The following is a 27466-nucleotide window of genomic DNA, read 5'->3' as shown; positions in this document are numbered from 1 at the left end:
CTTTGCACTTCTCACAAATTGTATGCCACCTTCAAAGATCTAGTTGAAAGCACTCTTTTTGTAGGAGAAACAATGAAGGCCCAAAAGGTGCAATGTTTTTTCAAAGTTAGTAAACCCAGGTCTGATTCCTGATAAAGCGCTACCCCCCCTCCATCCCCCCCATCCAACCTCATTCTTTGAGTGGGGAGAGAGGAGGCCAACTCCAATCAAACCTTGAAAAGCAAAGGAAACTTTAAAATCATTAAATAATTTGAAACTATGTAGCACTGACGTCAGATCTGTAAGTTTATTTGCTCAATGTACGACAGCTACATAATGACTCACATTCATGATATTCCATCACTGAGGAAAACTGCTAAGAAGGTCCGTGTGTGAAATAATTCTTAGAGAAACACGGAGTTGGAAAAATAATCACTGATTAGACCTTAAAAATAGTTCACTGCATAACATGACAAAAAGCACAAAGGCTCATTCAGAGAACATATTCATTGTTCTCCTACACTGTAATAGTTATAATTTCACCATGACAAACACCAGACATTAAGATTAAGCTAACACTGGTGTTTCTTTTGCCCCCCGCCCCCCTTAAAAACAAAATATATAACTGCATGTCACTATAGCAACATCCAAAACAGATCAAATTGTTACAATCACTATTTGGTAGAGCAAACTTTACCCCCAAAAGGAAAAGTTAAATTAAAAAAAAAAAACTTTTAAAAATTTGAAGACTTAATTTTCTGTCATAGGAATACATAACACCTACAGTATAAGTTAATAAATTTCAAGCTACTTTATAGAAATACAACACTAGCATGCACAATATTGTATCAATAGAGTAATGGAGGAATAATCATTTCACTGTAGAGACAATATCATAGGCAAGTGCATTTCTTTAAAAATAAAGAAAAGAAAAGAAACCATTCAAGCTGCTTAAATATCAAGTCTCCCATTTCCTCTTCATTTTTAGCCCTCAGGTATGATTTTATCTTGCATTATTCTAAAAAGCAGCCAGAGCCAAAGCTGAAATTTTAAAAAAATATATAGGTTTTGTAATTCCAGTAAATCATTTCCAAATGCTACAAGGACACAACACTGCTCACTGGACATGAAGATAAATTAAGGGAAGCCCCACCTACCCTCCCCCCTCAAATCTTTTCCCTTCCATGGCATTGACTTCAGAGCTCTGTAATGGCAAAAGAGCTGCAAAGCTTTCTTCTACTAGTTCTTCTGGCAGGATTCAGTTAATTGGGACTTTCACTCTAGCATAGGAAGGGAGGAAGGGGACCGTCTAAGGAAAGTCATGCTGGATAAACTGTGCAATGTTACAGAGTATCATCACCATTCAATCTTCACTGTCACCTGGATTCTGTTAAAGGTAAGCTCAATTTTGGTATTAGCAAAAGCAAGTGTCAGTTTTCCTCAATCATTACTGATACCTCTCCTTGCCTAAAGAAAGCAAGTCTGGTGTCATGACCTATCTTGGGAATTCACAGTTACTGATTTTATAAAAAAGGCTGAACACACATGCAACAGATTATGTTTTCAGACAGGTTTATCCAAAATGAGAATGGAGGACCTAAAGCTAAATGAAAACAAATTTGTGAAGATAGCAATGTGGTTTCCTTCAATTCTAAAACATGCACTGATTACACAAGAAATGAATCTGATCTCCATGTTTTTGTTAAAGAGAAAAAAATATATAGAAAAAGTTTTGGTCAAATAGGAGTTTAGTATTTATTATCTGATAATGATTTTAGTTTGTTTTCCTGTAACAACTGATTGGTGGTGGGGGGGGGGGGGATGATTTAGGGAGGAAAAACTGACAGAGTGTTTATGAATAGAGCTCTTCCTTTTGGATTTTCCTACCAGTAAGCTTCTAGCACCTAAATTTTCACCCACTGCACCACAAACTTTCTCAAAACGACCACCCAGCTTCTATAACTCACAGCTTTTCAACCCGAGTGGCATCAGCAAAAGGTACAGTGGGGAAGACTCAAGTGAAGAGCGAAATGGCAGCGTAATCCCTGAGGAAGGAGCTGTGGCAGCTTACAAATCAGGATTTCTCTGAAAATATCAATGCAATAAATGACATACAGACCTGAATTTTCTCTATTTTTTGTGGTGTTTAACATTTCTATTAAAGTGATTAATAACTTTGTGGTGGACTTAAAGAGGAAAGAAAGATAAAAATCCCACAGCCACCTGCCAAGCACCTATTAACCAATACCTAAAGTAGCTTTGATGCTTCTCAGGCAAGCCTTTGGCCTAGGAGATAACCAACCCGGATATGGCTGAATAAGGATGTAAAGCCAAAATAACTAGCAAAGAAAAATACACAGTCAATGGCTTGATGTTACATATGGCTGTAATGTAGAAATACTGTAAACTGCAATTTAGTGTTAATACTGTCATCTAATCAGAGACTTCAGAAAACTAGCAAGGCCTAAAAACCATAAGGATAAATATACCTTATGTTCCAAGTCTGTCAGTTTGGGATTTAAACTATTCCGTGTCTGGTAGAGTACACCCTGAAAAAAATGCACAGCTAAAACAGATGAGATAGAAAGTACCCAAAACTTAAGACAAGAGCATATGTACATAAAAATCCTTACTGGAACCACAGAACTTACTGAATGAGGGCCATTCCACTGAAGTTTTCTTTTCATTTTAAAATCCTATTATCTAGCAATAAGTTAAATTAAAGACAGACAGCTCCACTTGCATTAATCTACAGAACAGTCCATATGCCGATGTGAGGCTGCTATTCCAATACCAGCACAGCTAGCCTGACTTTCCACTAGTGGTATTTTGGCAAAAATGTCAAAGAGGCGATCAAAGACAGGACAGGTCGTGGGTTTCTCCCTAGGAAGGTCACCCCTCCCTTTCCCTCCCCCACCCGACCCCCAAACTCATGGGAAAAAAATAAAGACTGCAGTAGTAGCATCAGCGTGCGCTGCCAGTCCACCTGAGGGGCCTTAATTGTTGCCTTCTCCACCATCGTCGTCTTGCTGATCGCTTGTCCAGAGCGTTAGGTTGTCACGAAGGAGCTGCATGATGAGAGTGGAGTCCTTGTAGGAGTCCTCATTGAGAGTGTCGAGCTCAGCAATGGCATCGTCGAAGGCGGTCTTGGCCAAGTGGCATGCTTGCTCTGGGGCATTCTGGATCTCATAGTAGAAAACGGAGTAGTTAAGAGCCAGGCCTAATCTAATGGGGTGAGTAGGCTGCATGTGCTCCTTGCTGATCTCATGGGCTTCGCTATAGGCCTTCTCAGATGATTCCACGACAGTCGCCCTTTTCTCTCCAGTGGCTACTTCAGCCAAGTAGCGGTAATAGTCCCCTTTCATCTTCAGGTAAAACACTTTGCTCTCATACTGGGTCTCACTGCAATTCTTGATCAGGTAGTTATCTAGCAGGCTCAGCACATCCTGACATACCGCTTCCAACTCCTTCTCTATTTTTTCACGGTACGCACGGACCATCTCTATCTTCTTCTCATTACCATCTGCAGAAGTCTTCTGCTCAATGCTACTAATGACCCTCCAGGAAGAACGGCGTGCCCCAACTACATTCTTGTAGGCCACAGAGAGAAGATTTCTTTCTTCATTGGATAGTGGCTCATTCAGCTCTGTCACCTATTAAGAGGAAAAGAATAAAGAGTTGTTATGGTACGGATGATGTCAGTTGGGTTAATCATAACAATAAACAGCTAAAACATACAACATCCATCAGATGATTAAAAAGATTAATAGGCAGAGAAGTTATCAGGCTGTGTGGTAGTATGGAAGGGAGATGGAAGTGGAAAGAGCAATAGAAAAAAAAAAAAATAGAAAAAAAGCAACTAGGTCAATGGTGCCTGAATCCCTGCTTCACACCTATAAAAGGACACATACCTATCACATAGCTGTTCCATAAAGGAACTGTCAAGTGTAGCTATTAGATGACAAATCAAATTTTTATCTGAATTGCAAAAGGTCAACCTCTTTCACGTACCATTACATACACACCAATCAATCCTAGGGAATTCTATAGGTGGCTTATATACCTCTTACATACCATTCTGTTCTCTGAAGAACAGAATGACAGCTTCCTTCTAATAGTGCCCTGTCTGCTAAACTTCTGGGTGAGAATATTTTGAGTACTGGTTGAGAATATGGTCAACTTCAAGCAGACTTTTGAGAAAGAAGTAGGTTTTTCTGCTCTTGTGTTAGCATATGAATTATAAACCTCAGAAAGTTAGTCAAAATTGGGGACATGGGACTGAGATTTTAGCAACTTGGGGAACACATATTTGTTGTAGTGTCTGACTGAATACAATTAGCAATACAAAACAGTGGAGAGGTCAACAAAGTACTTTTGAACTGAGGTGGCCAATAGGAATTAATCCTTCTTTCAATATGGGCATTTCTAAAGGGTCCTCATCATCCCAAAGACTAATTGTCTTGAGAAAACTAAAGCAACAGCACACCGAGAACTCTGGTCAGGATGGCAGAGTAAATGAATGCGGTGCTCACCTCCTCTCATGACCACATCAAAATTACAACCTATATTGTGGCAGTTAAGAATCCAGAGGGAGCCCTAGCCAGTTAGGCTCAGCGCATAGAAAGTCAGCCCATGGACTAAATGATCCTGTGTTCAATTCTGGTCAAAGGCACATACTTTGGTTGCAGCTCAATCTCTTCAGGGCACATGTGGGAGGCAACCAATAGATGTGTCTCTCTCACATCGATGTTTCTCTGTTTCTCTGTTTCTTCCACTCTCTCTAAAATACACACACACACACACACACACACAAACACACACATGTGTGTATGTGTGTGTAAATAAAATTAAAAAATAATCCAGAGGGACATCTTGACTACAGAGGTCTCCCTGAGGAGCAAGGGATCCCAGCCCCATAATCTGTGGCTGTAAAAATCAGTGAGGATTCAGTTGGGGTGAGATGGTGAGATGAAGGGCTACCGGAGTCCCAGATGTTCCTCTTAAAAGATCTGGCATGGACTTACTTGCTAACACACTCACTCATTCTGAGCTCCAGTGCTGGGGCAGCAGCTCAAAGCGTGAGGACATATGGAAAGGAACTGAATTGTCTGGCTTTAGGGTATGGGATGGAGGAGCAGCTCTGGCCCTGACAAAATACTGGCAGATGCCACTGCTCTTTTGCTAAGTCCTCCTAGGTGGGCACCAAATCTGCCTCCATCCAACTAGCTAATTTTGCTTGCCTCATCCTGTTGATTATTTGAGACCTCACCCTATACAACCCATATACCAGCCCGAGCCTCTTTCACAGGTTGTTCCTACTGGACCTGGCTCAAGCTTTGGACTGTCCTAAAACCTCTCAAAGGTCACCCGGCTCAGTTGGTTGAAGATCATTCTGTGCATCAAAGTATTGCCAGTTCAATGCCTGGTCAGGGCACATGCCTGGGTTGCAGGTTCAATCCCTGGTTGGGGCATGTGCAGAAAGCAACCAATCAATGTTTTTCACATCAGTGTATCTCTCTCTCTCTCCCCCTGCCACCCACCCCCTTTCCTCCTTCCTTGAGTAAGGATTTTAAAGAAAACCTCTCAAAGGTCTATAACCCCAAACAAGCAGTAGTTGGCCTCAGCATGCCCTGTATCTCCTGCTGAGTGATGCCTGGCTTTAGTGGCAGCATAGCCTAGCCTCTCTTCCAGATACATCCAAGCTACCAACCACAGATCATTCTGTAGCTCCTACCAGGTGGCTCTAGGCCAGGGATAGGCAGTAGCTGAATTTGGCCTATACCAGAGCCTCTCCCAGAACCAACATGCCTGGCTGGCTTCAGACCATACCAGAGAACCACCCAATTAGCTCCACTGATGACACACCCAAAGGGTGAACTTGGCAGGCACCAGAGCCCTGCCAAAGCGAAATCCACTCTGTAGGGTCAGTTTTTATTAAACAGCTTGTTTGCTATAGTCATGGCCAGTTTGCTAACTGGCCTGAGGGTCAATCCCACCAACCTGCCAATTGCAATCAAGGCTCAACTACAATAGGATACATACAACCTACGTTAAGAGACACTGCTGGGACACCCAGCTCAGGTGAACAGGGAGACTGGGTCTCACAGGACACATAAAACCACCTAATCAAGACTATGAGATGTAGCAGATCTACCTAATACTTTGAAAGAACAAAACGCCAGAAAAATAACTAAACGAACACAGAGGCAAGCAATCTACCAGTTCAAAACACTGGTTATAAGGATGCTCAGGGAACTTAGGAGAATAGATAAACTCCATGAAAACTTACACAAAGAGATAGAAACCATTAAAAAGAACCAGTCAGAAATTAAAAAAAAAAAGAGCGAGATAGTTTAAGGGGCCTATGAAACAATATCAAGAGTAACAAAATCCCCCTAGCTGGTTTGACTCAGTGGATAAGAGCATCAACCTGCAAACTGAGGGGTCCTGGGCTCGATTCTGGTCAAGGGCACATGCCCAGGTTGTGGACTCAATCCCCAGTGGGTGGCATGCAGGAGGCAACCGATGATTCTTTTTCATCACTGATGTTTCTATTTCTCTCTCCTTCCTCCTTCCTCTTTGAAATGAACAAAAATATATTAAAAGAAAAAGTAACAAAATCCACATTAATCAGGTACCAAAAGGAAAAGAGAAAGCAAGGAATTATAAACCTATTTGCAGAAATGATGACAGGAAATCTTCCCTAACCTGGTGAAGGAAATAGACAAATAAGACCACAAAGTAGAGTCCCAAACAAGATGAACCCAAAGAAGCCCACACAAGACACATCATAATTAAAATACCAAAGGTCTGCCAAAACCGGTTTGGCTCAGTGGATAGAGCATTGGCCTGCGGACTGAAAGGTCTCAGGTTCGATTCCGGTCAAGGGTATGTACCTTGGTTGCGGGCACATCCCTAGTAGGTGGTGTGCAGGAGGCAACTGGTCGATGTTTCTCTCTCATGGATGTTTCTAACTCTCTATCCCTCTCCCTTTCTGTAAAAAAATAAAATATATATTTTTAAAAATTATAAAAATAAAATACCAAAGGTCAAAGACAACAAATAAAATCTTACAAGAACCAGAAGAAAAGCAGATAGTTATGTGCAAGAGAGCCCCCATAAGATTACCAGCTGATTTCTCAACAGAAACTTTGCAGACCAGACAGGATTGGCCAGAAATATTCAAAGTAATGGCAACCAAGGACCTACAAACCAAGATTACTCTACCCAGCAAGGCTATCATTTATAATCAAAGAAAAGATAGAGTTCCAAGACAAGAAAAAGCTGAAGGAGTTCATCAACCACCAAAACAGTCTTACAAGAAATGTTTAAGACTTCTTTAAGAAGAAATAGAGAACAAAATTATGAATAATAAAGTGGAAATAACTACATAGTTGTCAGATGGAAGGGGGATTAAAGAGCTGGCTGAAAAAGATGACGGGATTAAGAAGCACCAATTGGCACTTACAAAATACCCATGAGGATGTCAAGAACAGCATAGGTAATATAGTTAATAATATTATAATAACTACGTATGGCCCTGACCAATTTGGCTCAGTGGATAGAGTGCCGGCCTGCGGGCTGAAAGGTCCCAGGTTTGATTCCGATCAAGGCCATGTACCTTGGTTGCGAGCACATCCCCAGTAGGTTTGCAGGAGGCAGATGATTGATGTTTCTCTCTCATTGATGTTCCTAACTCTCTATCCTTCTCTGTAAAAAATCAATAAAATCTATTTTAAATAAGTAACTATGTATAGTGTCAGGTGGGTACTAGATTTATTAACTTTGGATAATTTCATAAGTTACATAAAAGTCTAACCATTATGTTGTACATTTGAAACTAATATAATAAAGAAATTAAATCAAATCACTAACACTACATTTAATTTATATAATTTGATTTTTGTGACATCAGAGCCATCCATATAGAGTAGCAAGTGTCTGACAACCATAAGAAACAGAAAATTTTGCAGGGATAGAGTCTTACTTTTTATTCCTATTCTGAGGTTGCATTTTTATTTGTCTAGTTAACTATCACATCTAAACTGGTGTATACTAAATCAATCACAACATCAAGAAACCCAGATCATTCACTATTTCCTAAGTTTTACAGCAGATTAGGTGGTTCCCTTGCCTGACCCTCTCATGTGCTCCAGCTGAAACATTAATTGCAAAACACTTCATACTTCTGCCCCTGCCTAGACTGTGTCCCAGTGTTCCTGTCTGGAAAATACTTACACAATTATCAAGAACCAAGTTTATACTAATGTCCCCTGTGAAATCTTCCCCATCTCCCCTTCCACCCCGTTAAAACTGGCTACTCTCTAGAGGCCTCACTGTTTCCTGTGTAGCTCAACCATAGCATTTATATAACAACATATTAGTTACAGATATAATGGGTAGTAGGTAGATATAATCCAAAAAGATCTGTTAAACTATAGAGGGAAGAGGGTTGCTGGGATCCCAAGAGACTTGTTTTCTGTCAATGAATCATTTACACTTTTATAAAGGGGGTGGGGTGGGGAAGGGCTAAGCTTATTGAAACTTGTTGCATAATTTAAATAATCTCTCTCAGGCCCAGTTGGTGTGGCTCAGTGGTTGAGTGCCGACACATGAACCAGGAAGTCACGGTTCGATTCCCTGTCAGGGCACATGCCCAAGTTGCAGGCTTGATAATCCCCAGTAAGGGGCATGCAGGAGACAATCAATGAGTCTCATCATTGATGTTGTTTCTACCCTTCTCTTTCTCTCACTGAAATAAATAAAAACATATTTAAAATTTTTTTTAAATAGTATCTCTCAAAAATCAAAATGTAAACCAGATCATTTTTATTAGTTTATTGCAATTCATTCTTTAAATGAACTGATCATGCTTTGCTAATTTTCACAATATCCAACAGTAATATACAAATCCAAGTAATATACAAATATTGACTAAACTTGATCAGTTTTTATGTTAATCTCTTACTATGCATTACTAATTCTCCATTATAATGCTAGAGAACACCAGGACCTCTACCAGACATGACCTAAGTGCTACAGACCAGACTGGGAGCTTGGGTTTGGTACACTGGACTTCAGAGCAGAAAGGAACCAGGATGGAGGTGCATTCTGCTCCCCTACCACATCCCCTTGTAGAAACACCACTTTTCCTGAATAAGGAGGCTTATCATCTCACATCCAATTCTTTATATATTCTAGGCTTTGGAGACAACTATTGTTATCCTCAGGCCATTGCCATTCCTGTTGATTTCTGATATATCTGTTCCAATATCCCAGAAGACTGGGGTTTTCCCAGTCTCGCCATTTACTAAGTGACCTTGAAAGCAAGATATGTCATCTTACTGGGCCCCAGTCTGCTTATCTGTAAAACAGAGGCCTCTGCCTTTTTCATAAGGTTATTGTAAAGGTGTATCAGATGGAGGATATAAACTGCTTTTGGCACAGTCGAGTGCTATAGAGATGTGAGCAATTACTTTAGAGAATAATTTTCCTTCATTTTAGTTCTCACCTAGGAAGCCTCTAAATTTCTTAATCTCCAAACTTATCTTCCTATATTAAGTATCTCTTCTGCATTTTATCCTGTGCTCTATTCTAAGCTGAAACTTCCTTATCTACCTTACAACACTTTCTTTCCATAAACTTTAGTATCATATATCTAGAAAAATTCCCCAGACTGGCTTTCAAACAAGCCAAGGCCTCTGTAGGCCTTGGGCCAACATATCATAGGACTCTAGCCTATATTCCCTGAGTGTGCAGCTACAGAAGACTGTCTCTAGTGCAACCTGATAAATGTCTTCCATGCAAGGAGGAGCCAGAGGTCACAAGGCTATTGAGACAGAGTCCTGGCCTTTCCCCTAAATCCGTGGTCGGCAAACTGCAGCTCGTGAGCCAATGCAACTCTTTGGCCCCTTAAATGTGGCTCTTCCACAAAATACCACAGCCTGGGCGAGTCTATTTTGAAGAAGTGGCATTAGAAGTTTAAGTTTAAAAAATTTGGCTCTCAAAAGAAATTTCAATCGTTGTACTGCTGATATTTGGCTCTGTTGACTAATCAGTTTGCTGACCACTGACCTAAATCATTCTATCCTTATTTCAAGAGCTAGCAACTATTTAAAGCTCAAATTATCTCAGCAGTATGCTACATACCATTAGTTCTTACACTGAAAATAAAGTTTGGTTGCAGAATCCAAAGGTAGCAATATTGCACATGTAAAGTTTATCTAGTTGCCGCAGACAAACTGGAACATGGAGATTATGAAATAACAATATCACCTTTAGATACAGTAACTCAACCACATTTGGAACATACTCAGATGTTCTCTGCCACTGAGAAACTAAATTAAGAGGGAACAGCTTTTAACTCTAAAAAGTCTGTTCAAAGGAAAGCAAGGTTTCTTTAAAAACCTTGTCAGAATTCTGAAAAATCCTTAAGTTCAAAATGACTTGTATGAGAAGGACTTTTACTTTAAAATAAAGGTCACAACTGAAACCGGTTTGGCTCAGTGGATAGAGTCAGTCTGTGGACTGAAGGGTCCCAAGTTTGATTCCGGTCAAGGGCATGTATATTGGTAGCGGGCATATCCCCAGTTGGGGGTGTGCAGGAGGCAGCTGGTCGATGTTTCTCTCGCATTGATGTTTCTAGCTCTCTATCCCTCTCTCTTCTTCTCTGCAAAAAATCAATAAAATATATTTTAAAAAAATAAAGATCATAACTATACTACTTTTAACTATCAAAAGATAAATTTCTTTTAGTGAGCTGAAGATAAAGAGCTATGAGTAGCCTGGCCTGTGTAGGTTGGTGGTTGAGCATTGACCTATGAACCAGGAGATCCCAGCTCAATTCCCCATTAGGGCACATGCTTGGATTGAAGGCTCTGTCTCCAGTGTGCAGGGGGCAGCCAATCAATGATCCTCTCTCATCATTGATGTTTCTCTCTCCCTCTTCCTTTCCCTCTCCCTTCCTCTCTAAAATCAATAAAAACCTTAAAAAAAAAAAAAAAAAAAAAAAAAAAAAAAAAAAAAAGAACTATGAGAAAAAGGGACAGAGAAATCTGTTATTTTCACCAACAGTTTAAAACTAAGAAATTAGATATTAGTTCATTAGTGTTGATGCTTCTTCCCTAAGAATTGAGGAGAGTACTCTTTTCTAAGATTAAAACCCTTGAGACTATGGAAAGGGCCAAGAAGCCATGAAAAAGGTAAATTCAGTGATTACTACATATGAACATCCTACACTAAAAACCGAAGAAATAAGATGGCATGGTACAAGATGGGCATCAGTGGGTATGTAATGAACATGGTGTCTATATACTGTGTGGGCAGTGAAATAACATTGTAAATAAATGTGACTCTGTTCTGCTTGAATACAATTAGCCATGTACTCTGGAAATGACTTGTCTACTAAGTCATATCTGAGTAAAATATCTTAAACTTTTCTGTGCAGGAAAGAGTAAACAAGATAGGCACAAGACTGCTATCTTTAGAAAGGTCTACTTGCAAAACTGACCTTTGGCTGGCATCTGAGAACTTGGATATTAGAAGAGTTCCCACAATTCCTGGTAAGAATGGCTCACTGTCCCTAAACTGTACATATAATGTGATTTACTTTAAACACCCGTTTTCCTTCTAGGAGTCTCAGGTTTTGCTATGTGATGGGCAGAGGGTGCCTATGTGACCAGCCCCAATACAACTGCTAGGCACTGAGTCTCAAGAGTTTCCTTGGGCCCAGCCTCTGTGAACCAGGAGGTCATGGTTTGATTCCCAGTCAGGGCACATACCCAGGTTGCAGGCTCTATCCTCATGCACCAAAGGGTTGTGGGTTCAATTCCCGATCAAGGGTATGTAGTACCTGGGTTGAAGGTTCGATCCACAGCCCTGCTTGGGGAATGTGTAAGAGGCAACCAATGAATGTATCTCTCTAATCTCTCTCTGAAAAATCAATGGAAAAAATACCAGCAGGTAAGGATTAACAACAACAACAACAAAAAGTTTCCTTGTTATACATTTCAGACATATGTCCTTGCTGTGCGATTGAGAACCCTTGAAAGCTCACGCCTGATTTGCTCTGATCTTCACTCTAAACATTTTTTCCCTGTGTCCATCTAGCTTTGTATCCTTCCACTGTAATAAACCAGAGCCACCAGTGAAATTATGCTGAATCCTAGCAAATCATTAAATCTAGGGGGATAGTCTTGGGGACCTCCAGCACATAATCATTCTAGAGAACTTGATATAACATGTTCCATAAGGTCTGATGGCAAGGAAAAGTTACTCCTTAGATAATTCATCAAGCATTCATTGAGCATCCTGCATGTGTGTCACCCTGCACCACACTGTGCTCAAGATGCAAAACTCCCCAAGGAGGAAACAAGCTTATTCACGTTAGAATATCAGTCACAGAGGTATTCTTAAGGTAGCAAAACTATTTCTGGAAAGCTTAGGGAATATTTTAATTAGAAGTAACAACTTTAGCTGTGATTTTAAAAACCTGCAGCAGTCACCCTGGATAAAAATTACAGAAGGGAAAAACATTCCAGAAAGAGGGACATTCTAGAAGATTCATGAAACTTCCATGGCTTATTCAGGCCACACCCAAGATCTGAGATGAGAGGAAAGCTGGCTGAGCACCTGGGTTTTTCTGATACCACCAAATCCTATGATCTTTTCACAACTACCCTACAGTGAGACATTATATGTGATGCAAGAAATGAAGCATTTTTCCCCCAATCACACCATTAACACACAGTAGCACCAGGACCCTCTACCTTCAAATCCTGTGCTCTTTCACCCATGTGGAGTCTGATAATGTGAACATTGCAACACATCACAGGAAAAGGTCTAATTTCTATTACATAAAGACCTCCTAAAAAGAATTTAATACCAATCAATAATTTAAAAATGGTTGCCTGGCTGGTGTGGCTCAGTGGTCAAGCATTGACCTATGAAACAGGTTACGGTTTGATTCCCTGTCAGGACACATGCCGGGATTGTGGGCTCAATTGCCAGTAGGGATCGTGCAGAAGGCAGCCAATCAATAATTATTTTTCATCTTTGATGTTTCTATCCCTCTCTTCTGCTCCCTTTTCTGAAATCAATAAAAATATATTGGAGGAGTGAGGGGGGAGGGAAGCAGTCAGGGTAGAGAAGGTTGAACTATGACTTGTTACCAGTAGTGCCTATTCAAACAAACCCTCTCCATAATTTGCCCTGTTCATCATATCTACAATTAAAGTTTAAAACTAATTTTGAAAACCAAGTCTTTAAACAAATAAATAAAACCTGTTGTTTTATAAACAAGTTTATTGATGTAAACTAACTCAAACCCTCAACCATCACAATCCCACCTCCACCAAGAATATTTTTAAAAAAAAACTTATTTTAGTTGTATATAAATCTTTCATTATATCTTTATATGGATTAGAGCTAATAGTAAAATATATACTACAGACTTTAACCCTGTTTTTATTTGAATTACTAATTCTAACATTTTTTCCAGTTTATTTCCTACATATATAATTTTACAGTTTCCAAATATCACTTGTACCCAACTATTCTGTATTTTTTTAAATAACTTTTTTAGTATCAAATTGGGTTCTTCACCAAAACTGTAATTCCCCTACAACCCCCCAAATAGCCTTGATGATTAAGTATTGCTATTTCCATTTTAAAGTTAAGAAAATTAAGAGTCAAAGAATGGAACCCAAATGCAATGGCTCAAAATCCCACATGCTCTCCACTGTACTTGTTCTGAACCAAGGAGGGGACACTTTTTAAAAATAATATTCTGTACAGTCCTAGTCCTTAAAGATCTAGGGATTCATACATGTCTATTTCTCCAGCTTAAGAACTGAAGCACAATATTTCTCAAAATGTTGTTACCACATGACTCAGCAATTCTACTCCTAGATATACGCAAGAGAAATGAAAACAATGTCCACACAAAAATTTGTACATGAATGTTCACCGCAGCAACAACCAAAAAGTAGAAAAAATCCAAATGTCAACTGAGTAGAAAAACAAAATGCCACATTATCCATTCAAATAGAGGCCAAGGGCACAATTTGGCATGTGTGGAGTCCCTCTGGGTGGCCTGCAGGGATCGGGCAAAACCCACAGTCCAACGCCACCAGCAGCTCCTACCTGCTGCTCCTGCTCATTCAGGCCCACTTTGCCTTCTGCAGGCTCACGCCCAATCAGTCCTACCAGGGAGAGGCTTCAATGGGGAGAGGCTTGCGCTGCTGAAGAGGCACTTGCCCAGCCATGAACCCTTCATCTGGCGCCCTCCCAAAGAGGATCGGGCTGAAACCGGCTGTCTGAGATCCCCCGAGGGGTCCCGGATTACAAGAGGGTGCAGGCCAGGCTGAGGGACTCCCCACCAGTGCACGATCATGCCAGGGAGATACCACAGGAGGGCACCAGGCCGTGTCTGGCCCCATCTCACCCAGTTCTGAGGGGGAGGGACCATCTCTCCATCTTTTTTATCCCAATCAGCAGCAAGCTAACCTATTGGTTAGAGCATCTGCCCCCTGGTGGTCAGTACATGTCATAGCGACTGGCCAACTGTCTGCTCCCCTGGTGGTCAGTGTACTTCATAGCAAGTGGTTGAGCAGCTTTAGCATATACTAATAAAAGAGTAATATGCAAATTGACAAAACCTCCACTACACCTACAAGCCAAGCCCACCAGCCAATCGGAGCAAGTATGCAAATAAACCCAACCAAGATGGCTACAGCCACAGAGAGCAAGCAGGAGGGAGGCTTGTGTTTCCCTAGCAACAGAGAAAGCCAAGCTTTCCATCTGCCCTCGGAGGCCTAAGCATCCACTTAAGGCTACAAAGTTTCAATTATAGAAGGTAAACATATTCCAACAGAAATGGCTGCAGCCACTGAGCGAGCAGGAGGCTTGGATCTGCTCCAGGCTACAAAGTTTCAATTGTAAAAGATACATAAATCCCAGATACCAGGGCCTCTGCTTGGGTTGCCAAGGGGGTGTGGCCGGCCTGCAAACCACCACAGGCCCCTGACCCAGGCCACCCCACACCCCAAGGGAACTCCCACCCTGATCTGAGACACCCTTCAGGGCAAACCAGCCGGCCCCAACCCATGCACTAGGCCTCTATCCTATCTAAAAAAAGAGTAATATCTAATGAAAGTGTAATATTGACCATCACTCCAACACACAAGATGGCTGCCCCCATGTGGTCAAAGATCCTGCCCCTATGTGAACACAAGATGGACACCACAAGATGGCCAGCAGGGGAGGGCAGTTGAGATGGACCAGGACTGCAAGGAAGGGCAGTTGGGGGTGACCAGGCCTGAAGGGGAGGGCAGTTAGGAGCAAACAGGCTGGCAGGGGAGCAGTTAGGCATCAATCAGGCTGGCAGCAGAGTGTTTAGCGGATGATCAGGCTAGCAGGCAGAAGAGGTTAGGGGCAATCAGGAAGGCAGGCAGGCAAGCAGTTGCGAGCCAGCAGTCCTGGATTGTGGGATCAGGCCTAAACGGGCAGTCGGACATCCCACAAGGGGTCTCAGGTTGGAGAGGGTACAGGCTGGGCTGAGGGACACCACCCCCTCTGTGCATGAATTTTGTGCACCAGGCCTCTAGTCATTAGCATATTGTGCTTTGATTGGTTGTTCCATTGTTCAGCTGTTAGGTCTATTTGCATATCACCCTTTTATTATATAGGATTATTATAAAGGATGGAATAGTATTCAGGCATACAGGTCAATATTAGTCTTTCATTAGATATTACTCTTTTTTTAGATAGGATAGAAGCCTAGTGCATGGGTTGGGGCCGGCTGGTTTGCCCTGAAGGGTATCTCAGATCAGGGTGGGGGGTTCCCTTGGGGTGTGCGGTGGCTGGTATGTGAGAAAGCGCTGTATGAACTATGCTATAGTGTAGCAATTTTTAAAACATAGCTCTATTGATATTTATTAAGCAGAAGCTAGGGATCCTGATGAACATCCTAAGACAGCCCCCCTTAAGAGAGCAAAGAACAATCTGGTCCAAACGTCAATAGTGCCAAGGAAGAAAAACTCTACTCCAAGCCATTAATATCCAGAACCAGGTGGGGGGAGACATCGATCAGTTGCCTCCTGCACACACCCTAACCAGGGATTGAACCCGAAACTTGTGCATATGCCCTGACTGATGTACTAGATGCTCCAACCAACTAAGCCACACTACCCAGGGCTCCATATTATTATTATTTTTTTAAAAATATATTTTATTGATTTTTTTACAGAGAGGAAGGGAGAGAGATAGAGAGCTAGAAACGTTGATGAGAAACATCGACCAGCTACCTCTTGCACACCCCCTACCAGGAATGTGCCCGCAACCAATGTACATGCCCTTGACTGGAATCGAACCTGGGACCTTTCAGTCCGCAGACCGACACTCTACCACTAAGCCAAACCGGTTTCGGCCATATTATTATTAAGGCAATTATTCTAACCACCAGAAAGTAGAAAAAGGGAGACTTTGTGGAATTAACCACAAATAAGCTAGCAGTCAAGCTTTCCCCCATTTGAACCTTTTATTCCCATTGATAGAGGGGTAGGGCATCCTTGAATTTTGAACCGTGTATATAATACCTACTCCAACAATTACATTTTTCAAAATTTGTAAGAGATAAAACCTAGTACTAGTGATAATTTCAAGATCCTAAAAAATTATTCTTAGTGACTCAGCAATTCTTTTGTTTTTCTGTCCTAATATCTAAACTATTTGGAAGCTTTAGCCACAAAGATATTCATGGAAGTGGTTTTTTGGTGTTTTTTTTTAGTCCACTTTTTTTTTTTTTTAATCCTCACCTGAGGGTATTTTTTCCATTGAATTTTAGAGACAGTGGAAGGGAAAGGGAGACAGAGAGAAACACCAATGTAAGACATGTAGATTGGTTGCCTTACGCATGCCCCCAACCAGGGCCGGGAGCCTGTAACCAAGGTACATGTCCTTGACTGGAATCGAACCTGGGACCCTTCATTCTACTTATATGTGGAATCTAAAGAACTAAATAGCCCTAGCCAGTTTGACTCAGTGGATAGAGGCTTGGGGACTGAAGGCCATACGTTTTATTTATAAATTTGGAAATAGCCTAAATGTTAAACAAAAAACAACTAAATTATGACACACCCAGAGGATTGTTCAGCCACTGAAAATACTAATGACAGAAGAAAATATCCTTGAAATCTTAAGGGAAAAAGACAATGTACAAAAGCAACTTGTAGGAAAAGACATGATGGTAATATCTGTCCTTGGGGAATTATTATGGTGATAACTTGTCTTTCCCCAAAAAAATTTCTAGCATCCTAAAAAGCCAGACCTTTTAATCATCAGTAGTCAGTCCCATTGATGACAGCCTTCCAAAAACCAGGTTCTTAGAAAACCACAGCATCCCAAAATTCAAGGTGTTCTAGAACAGTCCTTCCCTGCTCACTTGCTTTGCTTGCCTCAGAATGCTCTTTACTACTGTACTCTTCTATCGTTAGTTCTCCTTGCCCTTCTGGATTGGGTCATTTTCAGCCTAGAAGAAAAAAATTCTAGTGTCTAAACTTTAAAGTTTTTATTTCTACTACACAAATATTAGAAAAGACCAGATGTAGTTCATATGTGAAAACTGGAGTATGATTTGGAATGAACAACCATCCCCATGGTGTACCCAGACCAGGCAGGCCTAATGTGAAAGTGTACTGCAGGGAGTATGGGATAGTATGCCTAGCTACTATTCATGCTGGACATACACTTCAAAGACATACTAATTCACTATTTCATGTTAAAACTGCCACAAAAAGAGCATTATACTGAAATGAATGGTACTGAAGTGAAACAATTCAGGAAAAAAAAAAAATTAAGCTTATCTCTGTATCTTTAAAGTACTGGCACCATAGGCAACTTTGTTTCCTAGATGGAGGCTATTTAAATATGCCATAATTCCTTCCAGAAAGCTAAAGAAATTTCAATGATCTTCCGTAGTAAACCTGGTGGGAAAGGGCAATGGGGGCATAAAAGCCTTCCTCTTGTTACCTCTTAGCCTTCTCTCACTTCTCTATACCAACGCAGCTGCTCTTCACTCAGCTGCGGGGGAGGGTAGATATGGGATTCCTCTTGAGCTCCTGTCATTACATATTCAGCTGCCCATTGCTGTCACTGTCATATTCCCAGTTCTGATAACCTGTTATAGTAACAGAATTATTAAGGACACTACACCTGGGCCCTACTCACTAGGTCTGGCTTTAGATCTCTCCAAAAAATATAACATTCCGGAGAAAATAAGACAGAAAAGTTTATTTGGAAATGTTTTACATGTCATGTTAAAAATCAATGTATGGCCCTGACCAGTTTGGCTCAGTGGATAGAGCGTCGGCCTGTGGATTCAAGGATTCCAGTCAAGGTCATGTACATTGGTTGCGGGCACATCCCCGGTAGGGGGTGTGCAAGAGGCAGCTGATCGATGACGCTCTATCGACATTTCTAGCTCTCTATCTCTCTCCCTTCCTCTCTGTAAAAAAATCAACATATTTTTTAAGTATATATGGTGCCAGGTTGGGGGAACACTATTAAGTATATGACTGTCTAACCATTATGCTGTATACCTAAAACTAATATAAAATATTAACTGTAAGCTATAATTGAAAGATAAATTTTTTAAATATTTATGTAATAGGGGAGGGTGTGTGTGTGGGAAATCAACCAATGAATTCATATGCATATGTGCATAACCCATAGACACAAACAGGGTGGTGAAGGCTTGGAGGGAAAGGGGTGGGAGAGGGCAATGGGGAAAAAAGGGACGTATGTAATACTTTCAATAAAGATTTGTTTAAAAAATTTTTTAAATCTATGTGAGAACACTCATTTCTATTTACCTGTTCACAACCCAACTAAAGCTTTGTGGCACATTAAGAGTATTCCACTCAATGCCGAGTCCGGGTTGGCTCAATGGATAGAGCGTCGGCTTGGGGACTGAAAGGTCCTGGGTTGGATTCTGGTTAAGGGCATGTACCTTGGTTGTGGGCACATCCCCAGTAGGTGTGCAAGAGGCAGCTGATCGATGACTCTCTCTCATTGATGTTTCTAACTGTCTACCCCTCTCCCTTCCTCTCTGTACAAAATCAATAAAATATATTTTAAAAAATAAAATAAATAAATAAAAGAGTATTCCACTCAAGGTAAAGAAAAATCTACCGCTGTGGGACACATCCTTCCTTACAAGTGAAATGCTGATGAAAACTTAGTTTAGACTTAAGCAGTTCTTTTATTTTTTTTTAAAAGATGTATTTATTGATTTTTAGAGAGAGATAGAGAAAGAGAAACATGGATCGGCTGCCTAATGCACGCCCCCTACTGGGGATCAAGCCCAAAACCTGGGCATGTGCCCTGATTGGAATAGAACTGGCAACCTCTTGGTGCATGGAATGTCGTTCAACCATTTGAGCCACACCCGCTGGGCAGTTCTTTTAAAAGGGAGAGAAACACATACAAACGCTTTAAGATTTACAATTTTTATTGTTTCTGCAAAACCATGGGACCAGACCAGTTATTTAACCATTTACCTTAAAATTAAAATTTTCTTTGGGGAATTTTTGTTGATTACTTTTCATGTAATTTAACTATTCAAATTCATAAATTAGTAACATTAAAATTTCAAGAATATCTACAAGTGCCAATTTAAAGTAAGATGATATGGTTTGATAGTGAACCAAAGTGATAGCTGATACCTAACGTGGAATTTGGGGAAGAAAACAGAAAAATGATTATGAGAGAAAAGGCCATAAGGCAGCTGGTACTAGCAGACTAGAAAGACAACAAATATAGCCCCCCATAATTATAGTTTCAAATATCTGGTCAAGCACTAAAAAAAAAAAAAGTTTAAAAAATAAGACAAAAGATAGTGGTTTATATGTAATTCCCCTCCGCCCTTGACTATTAAACATATAGTCTTTTCTTTTACATCCCTTGAAATCTGGTAGAAATACAGAAAAATGCACTGCCAAATAAAAGGGTTAGGGCTAGTGATATAAGGATGAGAAAGAAGCTTCTGGCAGGTTTAGAATCATCCAGCCACTGTATTTACCATCTTATTTATGGGAATCCCATGTTTGAATGGCTCACCATTCTCAGTAATGCATAGGTTCATAGGGAAATCATCTATAACCAAGTCAGCCTTGGGGTGGAAAATGAGACACACAACCACCAGCAAAATGTCCATGATCTCCAATAGTTAATAGTCTGCTCTGATTTCAGGTAAATTTTTCTTATTTATTTGGGTAAACTTTTGTAAATTTATGCTGAAAAGGTTCAGACGTTAGAAAACAAAGACAAAGGGATACGGATTACCACTGGCTTTGCTGTTGTACTTCATTACTGACACATTCCTGAACCAGTCAGATTTTTAAATCCAGCCAGCGACAGCCAGACCATCATCACTTTTAAAGATATAATTTTCTCTCATTTTTTTCAACTAGAGATGATGGTTATACAACATTGTAAATATGTAAATGCTACTGAATTATACCTTTGAAAGTGGTTAATTTGTGTCCTGGGAAGACAGTTCTGTTAGTTTGAGCCCCCGGCCCACCCGTGGTTTCCCCTTTCTCTAAAAATCAATGAATAAAAAAATTTGAAAAGAAAATGGTTAGTTTGTTATGTGACTTTTACCTCAATAAAAGCAAGGTCGATGGGAGGAAAGGGAGACATATATAATACTTTAAACAGTAAAGAATTTTTTTTAAAAAAGCAAAGTCATTTTCTCCACTTTTTTAAATAATTTAGTTTGGTGTGGTAAGTATTAAGGGATGAAATACTCTCCAGGGTCAGCAGTTAATCCAAAGGATTTATGAAGATGTACATTTAGCAACATCATTATCTCAACATGATTTTTAAATAATTACAAAAAGCAGTTAACATTCATTTCAGTTATTGTGAAAGATAACACATAAAAAGCAAACTGTTATCTGTATTCTTTCCACTCCCAAGAAGAGAACAATTGAAACCACATGACTTAGAATAATGGCTGGCAGAACTCCACCTCTGAAGAGTCCACAGAGGTGTCATTACTCCATTAGAGATAATGGCTATTGATCTAGCCTCCTGGAAGAGCTAATAGGAAAAAGAGTATTTCAGATAGCAAGAATTTTAAAGTATATCAGTTCTACTAGAAAGACTTTTATAAAAAAAGAAGAAGAAAAAAAGTAGCCTCTTGTCACCAATGCTCCAGCCACAGACACGAGTTAAACCTGCTTAACCCAGTGGCTTAAAATTAGTAGCCCCGACCTTTTTCCCTACACCTACCCCAGGCAAATAGCAGTAGCCTACTTAAGTAGAACATTAACTTCCCAGGCCATTAAAATCCAAAGGACAAGACAGCATTGTCTAATCAGGAGGAAAAATCTAGGTGTTCATTGTCTTCTTAAATGTAAGACTGCACATCTGTCTTAGAAGACTAAATTTCCCTTTTTCCCCCTTTCCAAAATACTGCATATTATTTCTAGCCTGGTTATCTACATACAACTACCACTCTGCACAGATCCCAACAGTGTTACTAAAATAATTTCATTAAATGCAAATAAACCCCTCCAACATGTAGGACTGAGTATTTTTTTACCTTCCAGTACTTTCCAAATTCTCTATGATGAGATGACTTTTATAAGAAAAAAACAAAACCACAAAGTTTTATAAATAAATTTTCATTTTGAGCTCCTACTGCATTTATTTAACCCTTACTACTTTTTCAAGTAGGCACTGACCCATTTTACAGATGAGGAAAATGAGGTTCAAGGTAAACCTACTTCATCAAAGTCACAGTGAACAGATTTGAAAAGAGGTCTGGTTTTTTTTTGAGTGCTTTTTCTTCCAACTCCATCAAGGAGCAGAAGCATAAATACAGCATAAGAAAACTTTTCCAATCCCAATCTAGTGTTTTGTAACAGAATATCCCCTAACATTTACTGAAAATGACTGAGTAGGAAGTCTTATCTTTTAAGGTTTTTAAACCTTCCAAGTTAATAAGAGGCAATAAACCCAAGAATATAGCTCGTTTCTGCACTATGACCATAAAATGTACTGTTTCAATTTTCTATCTTTATTCCATTACTGTCCAATTTTAATGGTGAGATGGATGTTTAAAAATACAAATGTCCTATACACTCTTGAGAAAAGTAGAAATAGAAAAATGAATATGTTTATCTAGAGGTCACTGACCTGCATGTGAAAGGGTAAATGAAATTATATTTTGCACTAATCCTCATCTGCTGAAAAATGACGTGTTCAATTCTACCTGGCTTATCTGCTAATTTCTGCATTACCTTGGACAAATGCCATTTACGTACTCCCTACCAGCCCTTAGGTGCATTGCAGCCTCTTGTCATTGTGTGACATCACTGGGTTGCTTTGGATCTAGGTGGGAGGTCACTCGCTTTTCTGTGAAACTAGAAGTACGGAAAAATTAGAAAAGTCTAAATAACATGAACTTTAAATATATTTCCAATATTTGTAACTATTAAAAATGCAACTTTTTTTCATTTGAGCGTTAGTATGTTTTAGGATAGCAACTGTGGCGACATATTAATTCATTGGTCCTCCTACTTTCAGAACCAATTGTCTTGCTTAATGAGGTAAAATTTTGTTCGTGTAGCTGACTTGAATATAAAGACATCAGCTTATCTTTTGTGAATTCCTAGTTATTCAGTAATCTGTAATACCTATACTGCTTCGTTAAAAAGATTTAACATGAAAGCTACACATCTAAATCCATTTCACACTAAAGATATATTTTTAAAAATCTTTGTTACATAAGGTAGGAAGTTAAATATTAAGATAGTGGGAGACCTATATCGTTAATTGGATTCATTTTCCATGTTTCATTTAATAATGCTCAATACCTTCCTCCTCCTCTAATAATCAAACTCGTTGACAGCTTATTAGATAAATGTAGTGTTACTGACAAAATGGTGCAATACAGGCAGGAATCTGCAGACAATTAGAGATCAGTATTCCCTTTTCATCAGCTTGAGGATGTGCTAGCTTGCGTGTGTGTTTTTTGTAAGCCTTAGATGTATCTAACAAAACAAAAAAAATTTAAAAACACTTTCCCCCCCATTTAAAATAACTCCTCCCAGCCTCCACCCAGTCTAGGCTCTCTGCAATATGACAAATGCAGAATCTTCTGGAATGACTTGATACTGCCTCCCACCATCGCTTTGTTTGCAATAACAGGTTAGAGGCAATATTTTTTTTCAACCTAATAGAAATTTCAACAGACGTGTGCCTGTATTATAAAAAACAACACAGCATCTTACAAATTGAACCAGTCGGATAAATTCACAGCCTTTATTTTAAAGACAATACCTACCGTTTTCAATACAAAACATTAGGGAAAAAATGGAAATGACATGTCGAGAGAACAATCAATGAAAACGCTAGCAAGACAAACGTTCCCCCCCTTCCTAAAAGCACGAGGACCTTGCTTTGGGAAATGAGAGAAAGGTCCTTTTGTTAAGAAAAAACGTGGGCAAGGTTTCGACTGCACCACGGAGCCCAGGTTTTCAGGGAAACCTACATGTTTCTTAGGGAGGTTCTACGGGATCTGTGGGGAGAGGCAGCGGGGAAGACTGGGAGGGCGGTGGGAGGAAGAGGGGAAGATGTTAGGAAACCCGGAGACGAGCCGAGTGAATGCGAAAGGCGCCGCCCAGACGCCAGGGAGAGAAAGAGGAACCGCATCCATGCGGTCCCCCGCCCCCACGCCAGGGCTGGGAGGAGGGGAAGCAGGGCACAAAGGATGCGCAAGACCCCCGCTCTGGCCCCCGGCAGCCCTGGAGCCGCGGGGGGCAGGGACCCCACTTCAGAGGTCAGCCCCGCACGCCCCCGCCCCAGCCCCAGCCCCGGGAAGGTCTGGAAGGCAATGCCGTGGGCCCTGGGGACACTCGGGGAGAGGCCGCGTCACAACCCGGGTCCCCATTCGCTATGGGGACCCCTCCCCTGTCCGCTAAGAGAGCGGGAAGGCCCTGCAGTCGCCACAGGCGACTAAGCCACGGGCCGTCCACGCGTCTGCAAAGGGGGTTGGGGCGATGCGGGGGGAGGGGAGGAGGAACTCACGTTCTTCATGGCCGCGGCCATGTCGTCGTAGCGCTCCGCCTGCTCGGCCAGCCGGGCTTTCTGCACCAGTTGCTCGCGGTCCACCATCTTCGCGGGCTGGGTCGGGCCGGGAAAGAAAACCGGGGAGGCCTGAAGGGCTCGGAAAGAAGGCAGCTGCGGCGCGGCTGGAGCCGTGTGCCGGGGGGACCGACCACGCAGCGGGTGGCTGAGAGGGATGGAGGCGGCGCAAAGGCTGCAGCTCGGGTTGCAACCGCGGGAACGGGCGTGAGACGGCTGCGACTGCAGTGCGTGCCGCGGACGGACCACCCCCTGCGGCCACGCCCACGCCGCGTGACGCACAGGGCCCGCCCACCCGCGCGCCCCGCCAGGCTCCGCCCCAGCTCTTCCGCTTCTGGGGCTTCCCCTCCCCAAATCGGCTCTCCGCCGCCTTCAGGGTGCCCCTTCCTTTCTCTCTGCCTCTCAACACTCGTGGTTCTTCACTACACCCCGGTTCCAGCGTCCCAGCTTCTCCAGATGCCTCCCCTTCTCCCCCACCCAGGCCTCCGCCCTGCCCGGTCCCCGGCCCCTGGGCCCCCTGGGAGTTGTAGTTCATCCAATGGCGAGGTGATCCATTGGAAAGATCAAGGACAAAGGGGCGGTCAGTACTACATCTCCCAGAGGTCATAGCGCGCAACCGCAGGGAGGGAGGGGATGGGTTGTCATCGGCGGCCGCTGGGGACCCCTGGTGGGGACGAAGGCTGCTTCAGCCCGAGCTAGTGCTGATTCACGGCCCCGCCCCATATTCTCCAGGAAATTTCTAAGGTAAAGAAAGGGCCTGAGCCTCAGCCCTAGACCTGGTCTTCGAGGTGAAGTAGCAGACCAAGGTGGTTCACCGGTGACAGGGAGGGGGCTCACCTACTGTAGATCCAAACTGTCCAGGTAATGCTCTCCCTGGGGTAAGGTGAATTAAAAAGCTAAACATTGGGAGCTAAACTGGAATACTTCACAGGATTCCAGTTCCCCACCTCACCTTGAGGTTTTTGGGTCTGATGAGGTGAAAACATGAAAGGATAAATATTGGCCAGGCATATTGGTTAATTTATAGAAAGGATGCAGCTGTCTGCCGGCTGACCCCTGGGGAGCCCCTCTTCCTCTCCAGGATGGAGTGTTAAAGATTCTGTTACTAAGAGCCTACGGCCTGCTTATCACCGGGTTGTGTCTGGAATTAACCAATCCTCTCCACCTAGGGCATAACACACTGAGGTCAAGCTGACAAATTCTTGCCCATGTGCTTCCCTCTTTGACATTCCATGTAGCTCATACACCCCATAGTTTTGACTGCACATTTTATTTACTTCATTTATTCAGCAGGTATTGAGCACTTACTCCAGCACTGTTCTAAGCAATGGAGTACAGCAGTGAACAACAAAACAACAACAAAACCCTACCCAAGAAAATAGGCAGGATATAAATACGGGTGGGCAAAAATATATTTACAGTTGTACAAATAAATAATAAAATAATAATGATACAAGAATAAACTCTGTCTCGTGTACTCAAACTGTAAACCTACATTTGCCCACCCCTGTATGTAGAATATGTTAGAAAGTGATAAGGAGGAAAAATATAAAGTAAGAGATGTTAAGTGTGTATGAGAACAGAGAATGAAGGAGTGTCTCTGAGGGAATATTCCAGGCTCTATGCTAGATGCTAGGGGGAGAGGGCATGGAACGCTGCCCTCAGGAATTTAGAATGTGTTGTGTGTGTGTGTGTTTGAAATGATTTCAGAAAGAGCGGAAGGGAGAGAGGGAGAAACATCCTTATGACAGAGAGACATTGATTGGTTGCCTGCTGCACGGGATCAAATCCTAAACCAGGGCATATGCCCTAACTGGGAATTGAACTAGTGATCCTTTGGTGTATGGGAAGATGCTCAGCCAACTGAGCCACACCAGCCAGGGCCTAACTTTTTAAAAAATTATTATTACTGGAGGCTCAGTGCATGAAAATTCATGCACTAGAGGAGGGGTCCCTCAGCCTGGCCTGCCCCCTCTCACAGTCCAGAAGCCCTCAGGGGCAGGAGGTGACCCAGCGATCAGAGGAAGGCGACACCCCATCATATCTCTGCTGCTGCCACTGCCTGTAGCACAAGCCTTGGCCAGCCCTGGTTACCCGGGCTTCTGGCGGCCCTGGACAGCTGGAGTGCTGAGGGGACTAGATGTCGCCATCTTGTGGCTCTGGATGCTGCCATCTTTGAGGACAGGGCAGTCATTAGCATATTCACTCCTTATTGGCTGAGAGCTTTGCCATCTTTGCAACAGCATGATGGTTAATTAGCATATTCTCTCTTTATTAGATAGGATTTTGCCCTCCCCCCAAAACAAATTTATTTGGGGCTGATGGGAGTAGATTCTGAAAAGCTTCTCCAGGGAGGTTGGTAACATTTCCAACTCAGCTCTTAGACACATAGGATTTGAGAGCAGAAAGAGGGAACAGGCAAAAAAACTCAAAGGCAGGTTGCCTCCTTACATATATATTGATAGACAAAGAATCCAGTTTTGGTTGCCTAAAGTGATGGATAATTGGGCTAGGGATGGTGTCTGGAGCCAAAACAGGGGGAGCCCTGAATGGCAGGCAAGAGAGTGAAATCTTTATTCTGAAACAAATAGAAAACCAAGGGCAGAAAATAAGATTTGTGCTTTGTCTTCTTCATCATTACCTCCTTGGTTCTTAGCACAGTGCCTGGTACACAGTAAATATATAGAACATACTAAAGAAAGGAATGAATATGGACTGAGTGAGGAGAAAATCTAGAATGGCTGTCTTCTCCCCCTCCTCCAACACAGAATTCAGCCCCTCTTCCCTTCATGCACCACCCAGCAAAATGCAATCCTGCTGGTGAATGAACCCTCCTACTTCCTTCTGTCTCTTACAAAACAGTTTGCCAAGTCATCCCTCTTCCTTTCTCTTCCTGCCTGCAGGCCAGACCTGAACTCTTCTGGCCTGGGCTCCACAGGTCCGTGGGAATGACAGCCCTGGTTGTCTATATGTGGGTTAAATGTGTCAATGCTAAATCTTGGGAACTTCCTGACACATTTCAGGCTGCTTCCCTTAACCTCTCCACCTCAGTTCCTTCCCTTACCAGTCCAATGTGCCTTAAAAAATAAAAATAAAAAAATCGAAGCCAAATCTGTTTGGGAAAAGTCAAGCAGATGCAAAGAAAGGATGTTCCAAAGCCAAACAGTAATGACATCTGCAATCTCCACATCAAGGCCCCCCTCCAATGGCGAAGGGGAGAGCTGGCCCTGCCCTCCTTCCCCTTAAGTTTTTTTTTTTTTTTTTTTTTTTTTTTTTTTTTTTTTTTTTTTTTTAAGACACTAGGCTTAAAGCTGCAGCAGCCCAGAAGCCCTTG

The 27466-nt window shown here is 41.8% G+C and overlaps 1 protein-coding gene across 1 annotated transcript; it reads right to left on the bottom strand.

Moving 5' to 3' along the window:
- Nucleotides 1–272: 272 nt before the first annotated feature.
- Nucleotides 273–24389, bottom strand: YWHAG (tyrosine 3-monooxygenase/tryptophan 5-monooxygenase activation protein gamma). Its single transcript, XM_084881576.1, has 2 exons — nt 24076–24389; nt 273–3632 (listed from the first exon to the last, which is right to left on the bottom strand). The coding sequence occupies exons 1-2, from the start codon at nt 24160–24162 to the stop codon at nt 2976–2978; spliced, it is 744 nt and encodes a 247-aa protein (XP_084737702.1). The 5' UTR covers nt 24163–24389; the 3' UTR covers nt 273–2975.
- Between the last annotated feature and the right edge of the window lie 3077 nt (nt 24390–27466).

This window comes from Pipistrellus hanaki (assembly GCF_964339955.1).
Source record: "Pipistrellus hanaki genome assembly, chromosome: 4".
Classification (NCBI taxonomy): Eukaryota; Metazoa; Chordata; class Mammalia; order Chiroptera; family Vespertilionidae; genus Pipistrellus; species Pipistrellus hanaki.
This window is presented reverse-complemented; position numbering and strand designations above follow the sequence as displayed.

What these genes read in the sequence shown, in the direction of transcription:
- YWHAG (XM_084881576.1), bottom strand. Translation starts at nt 24,162, where the DNA reads ATGGTGGACCGCGAGCAACTGGTGCAGAAAGCCCGGCTGGCCGAGCAG. An exon ending in TGGCCGCGGCCATGAAGAAC is followed by an intron (nt 3,633 to 24,075) that starts GTGAGTTCCTCC and finishes TCCTCTTAATAG; the next exon opens with GTGACAGAGCTGAATGAGCC.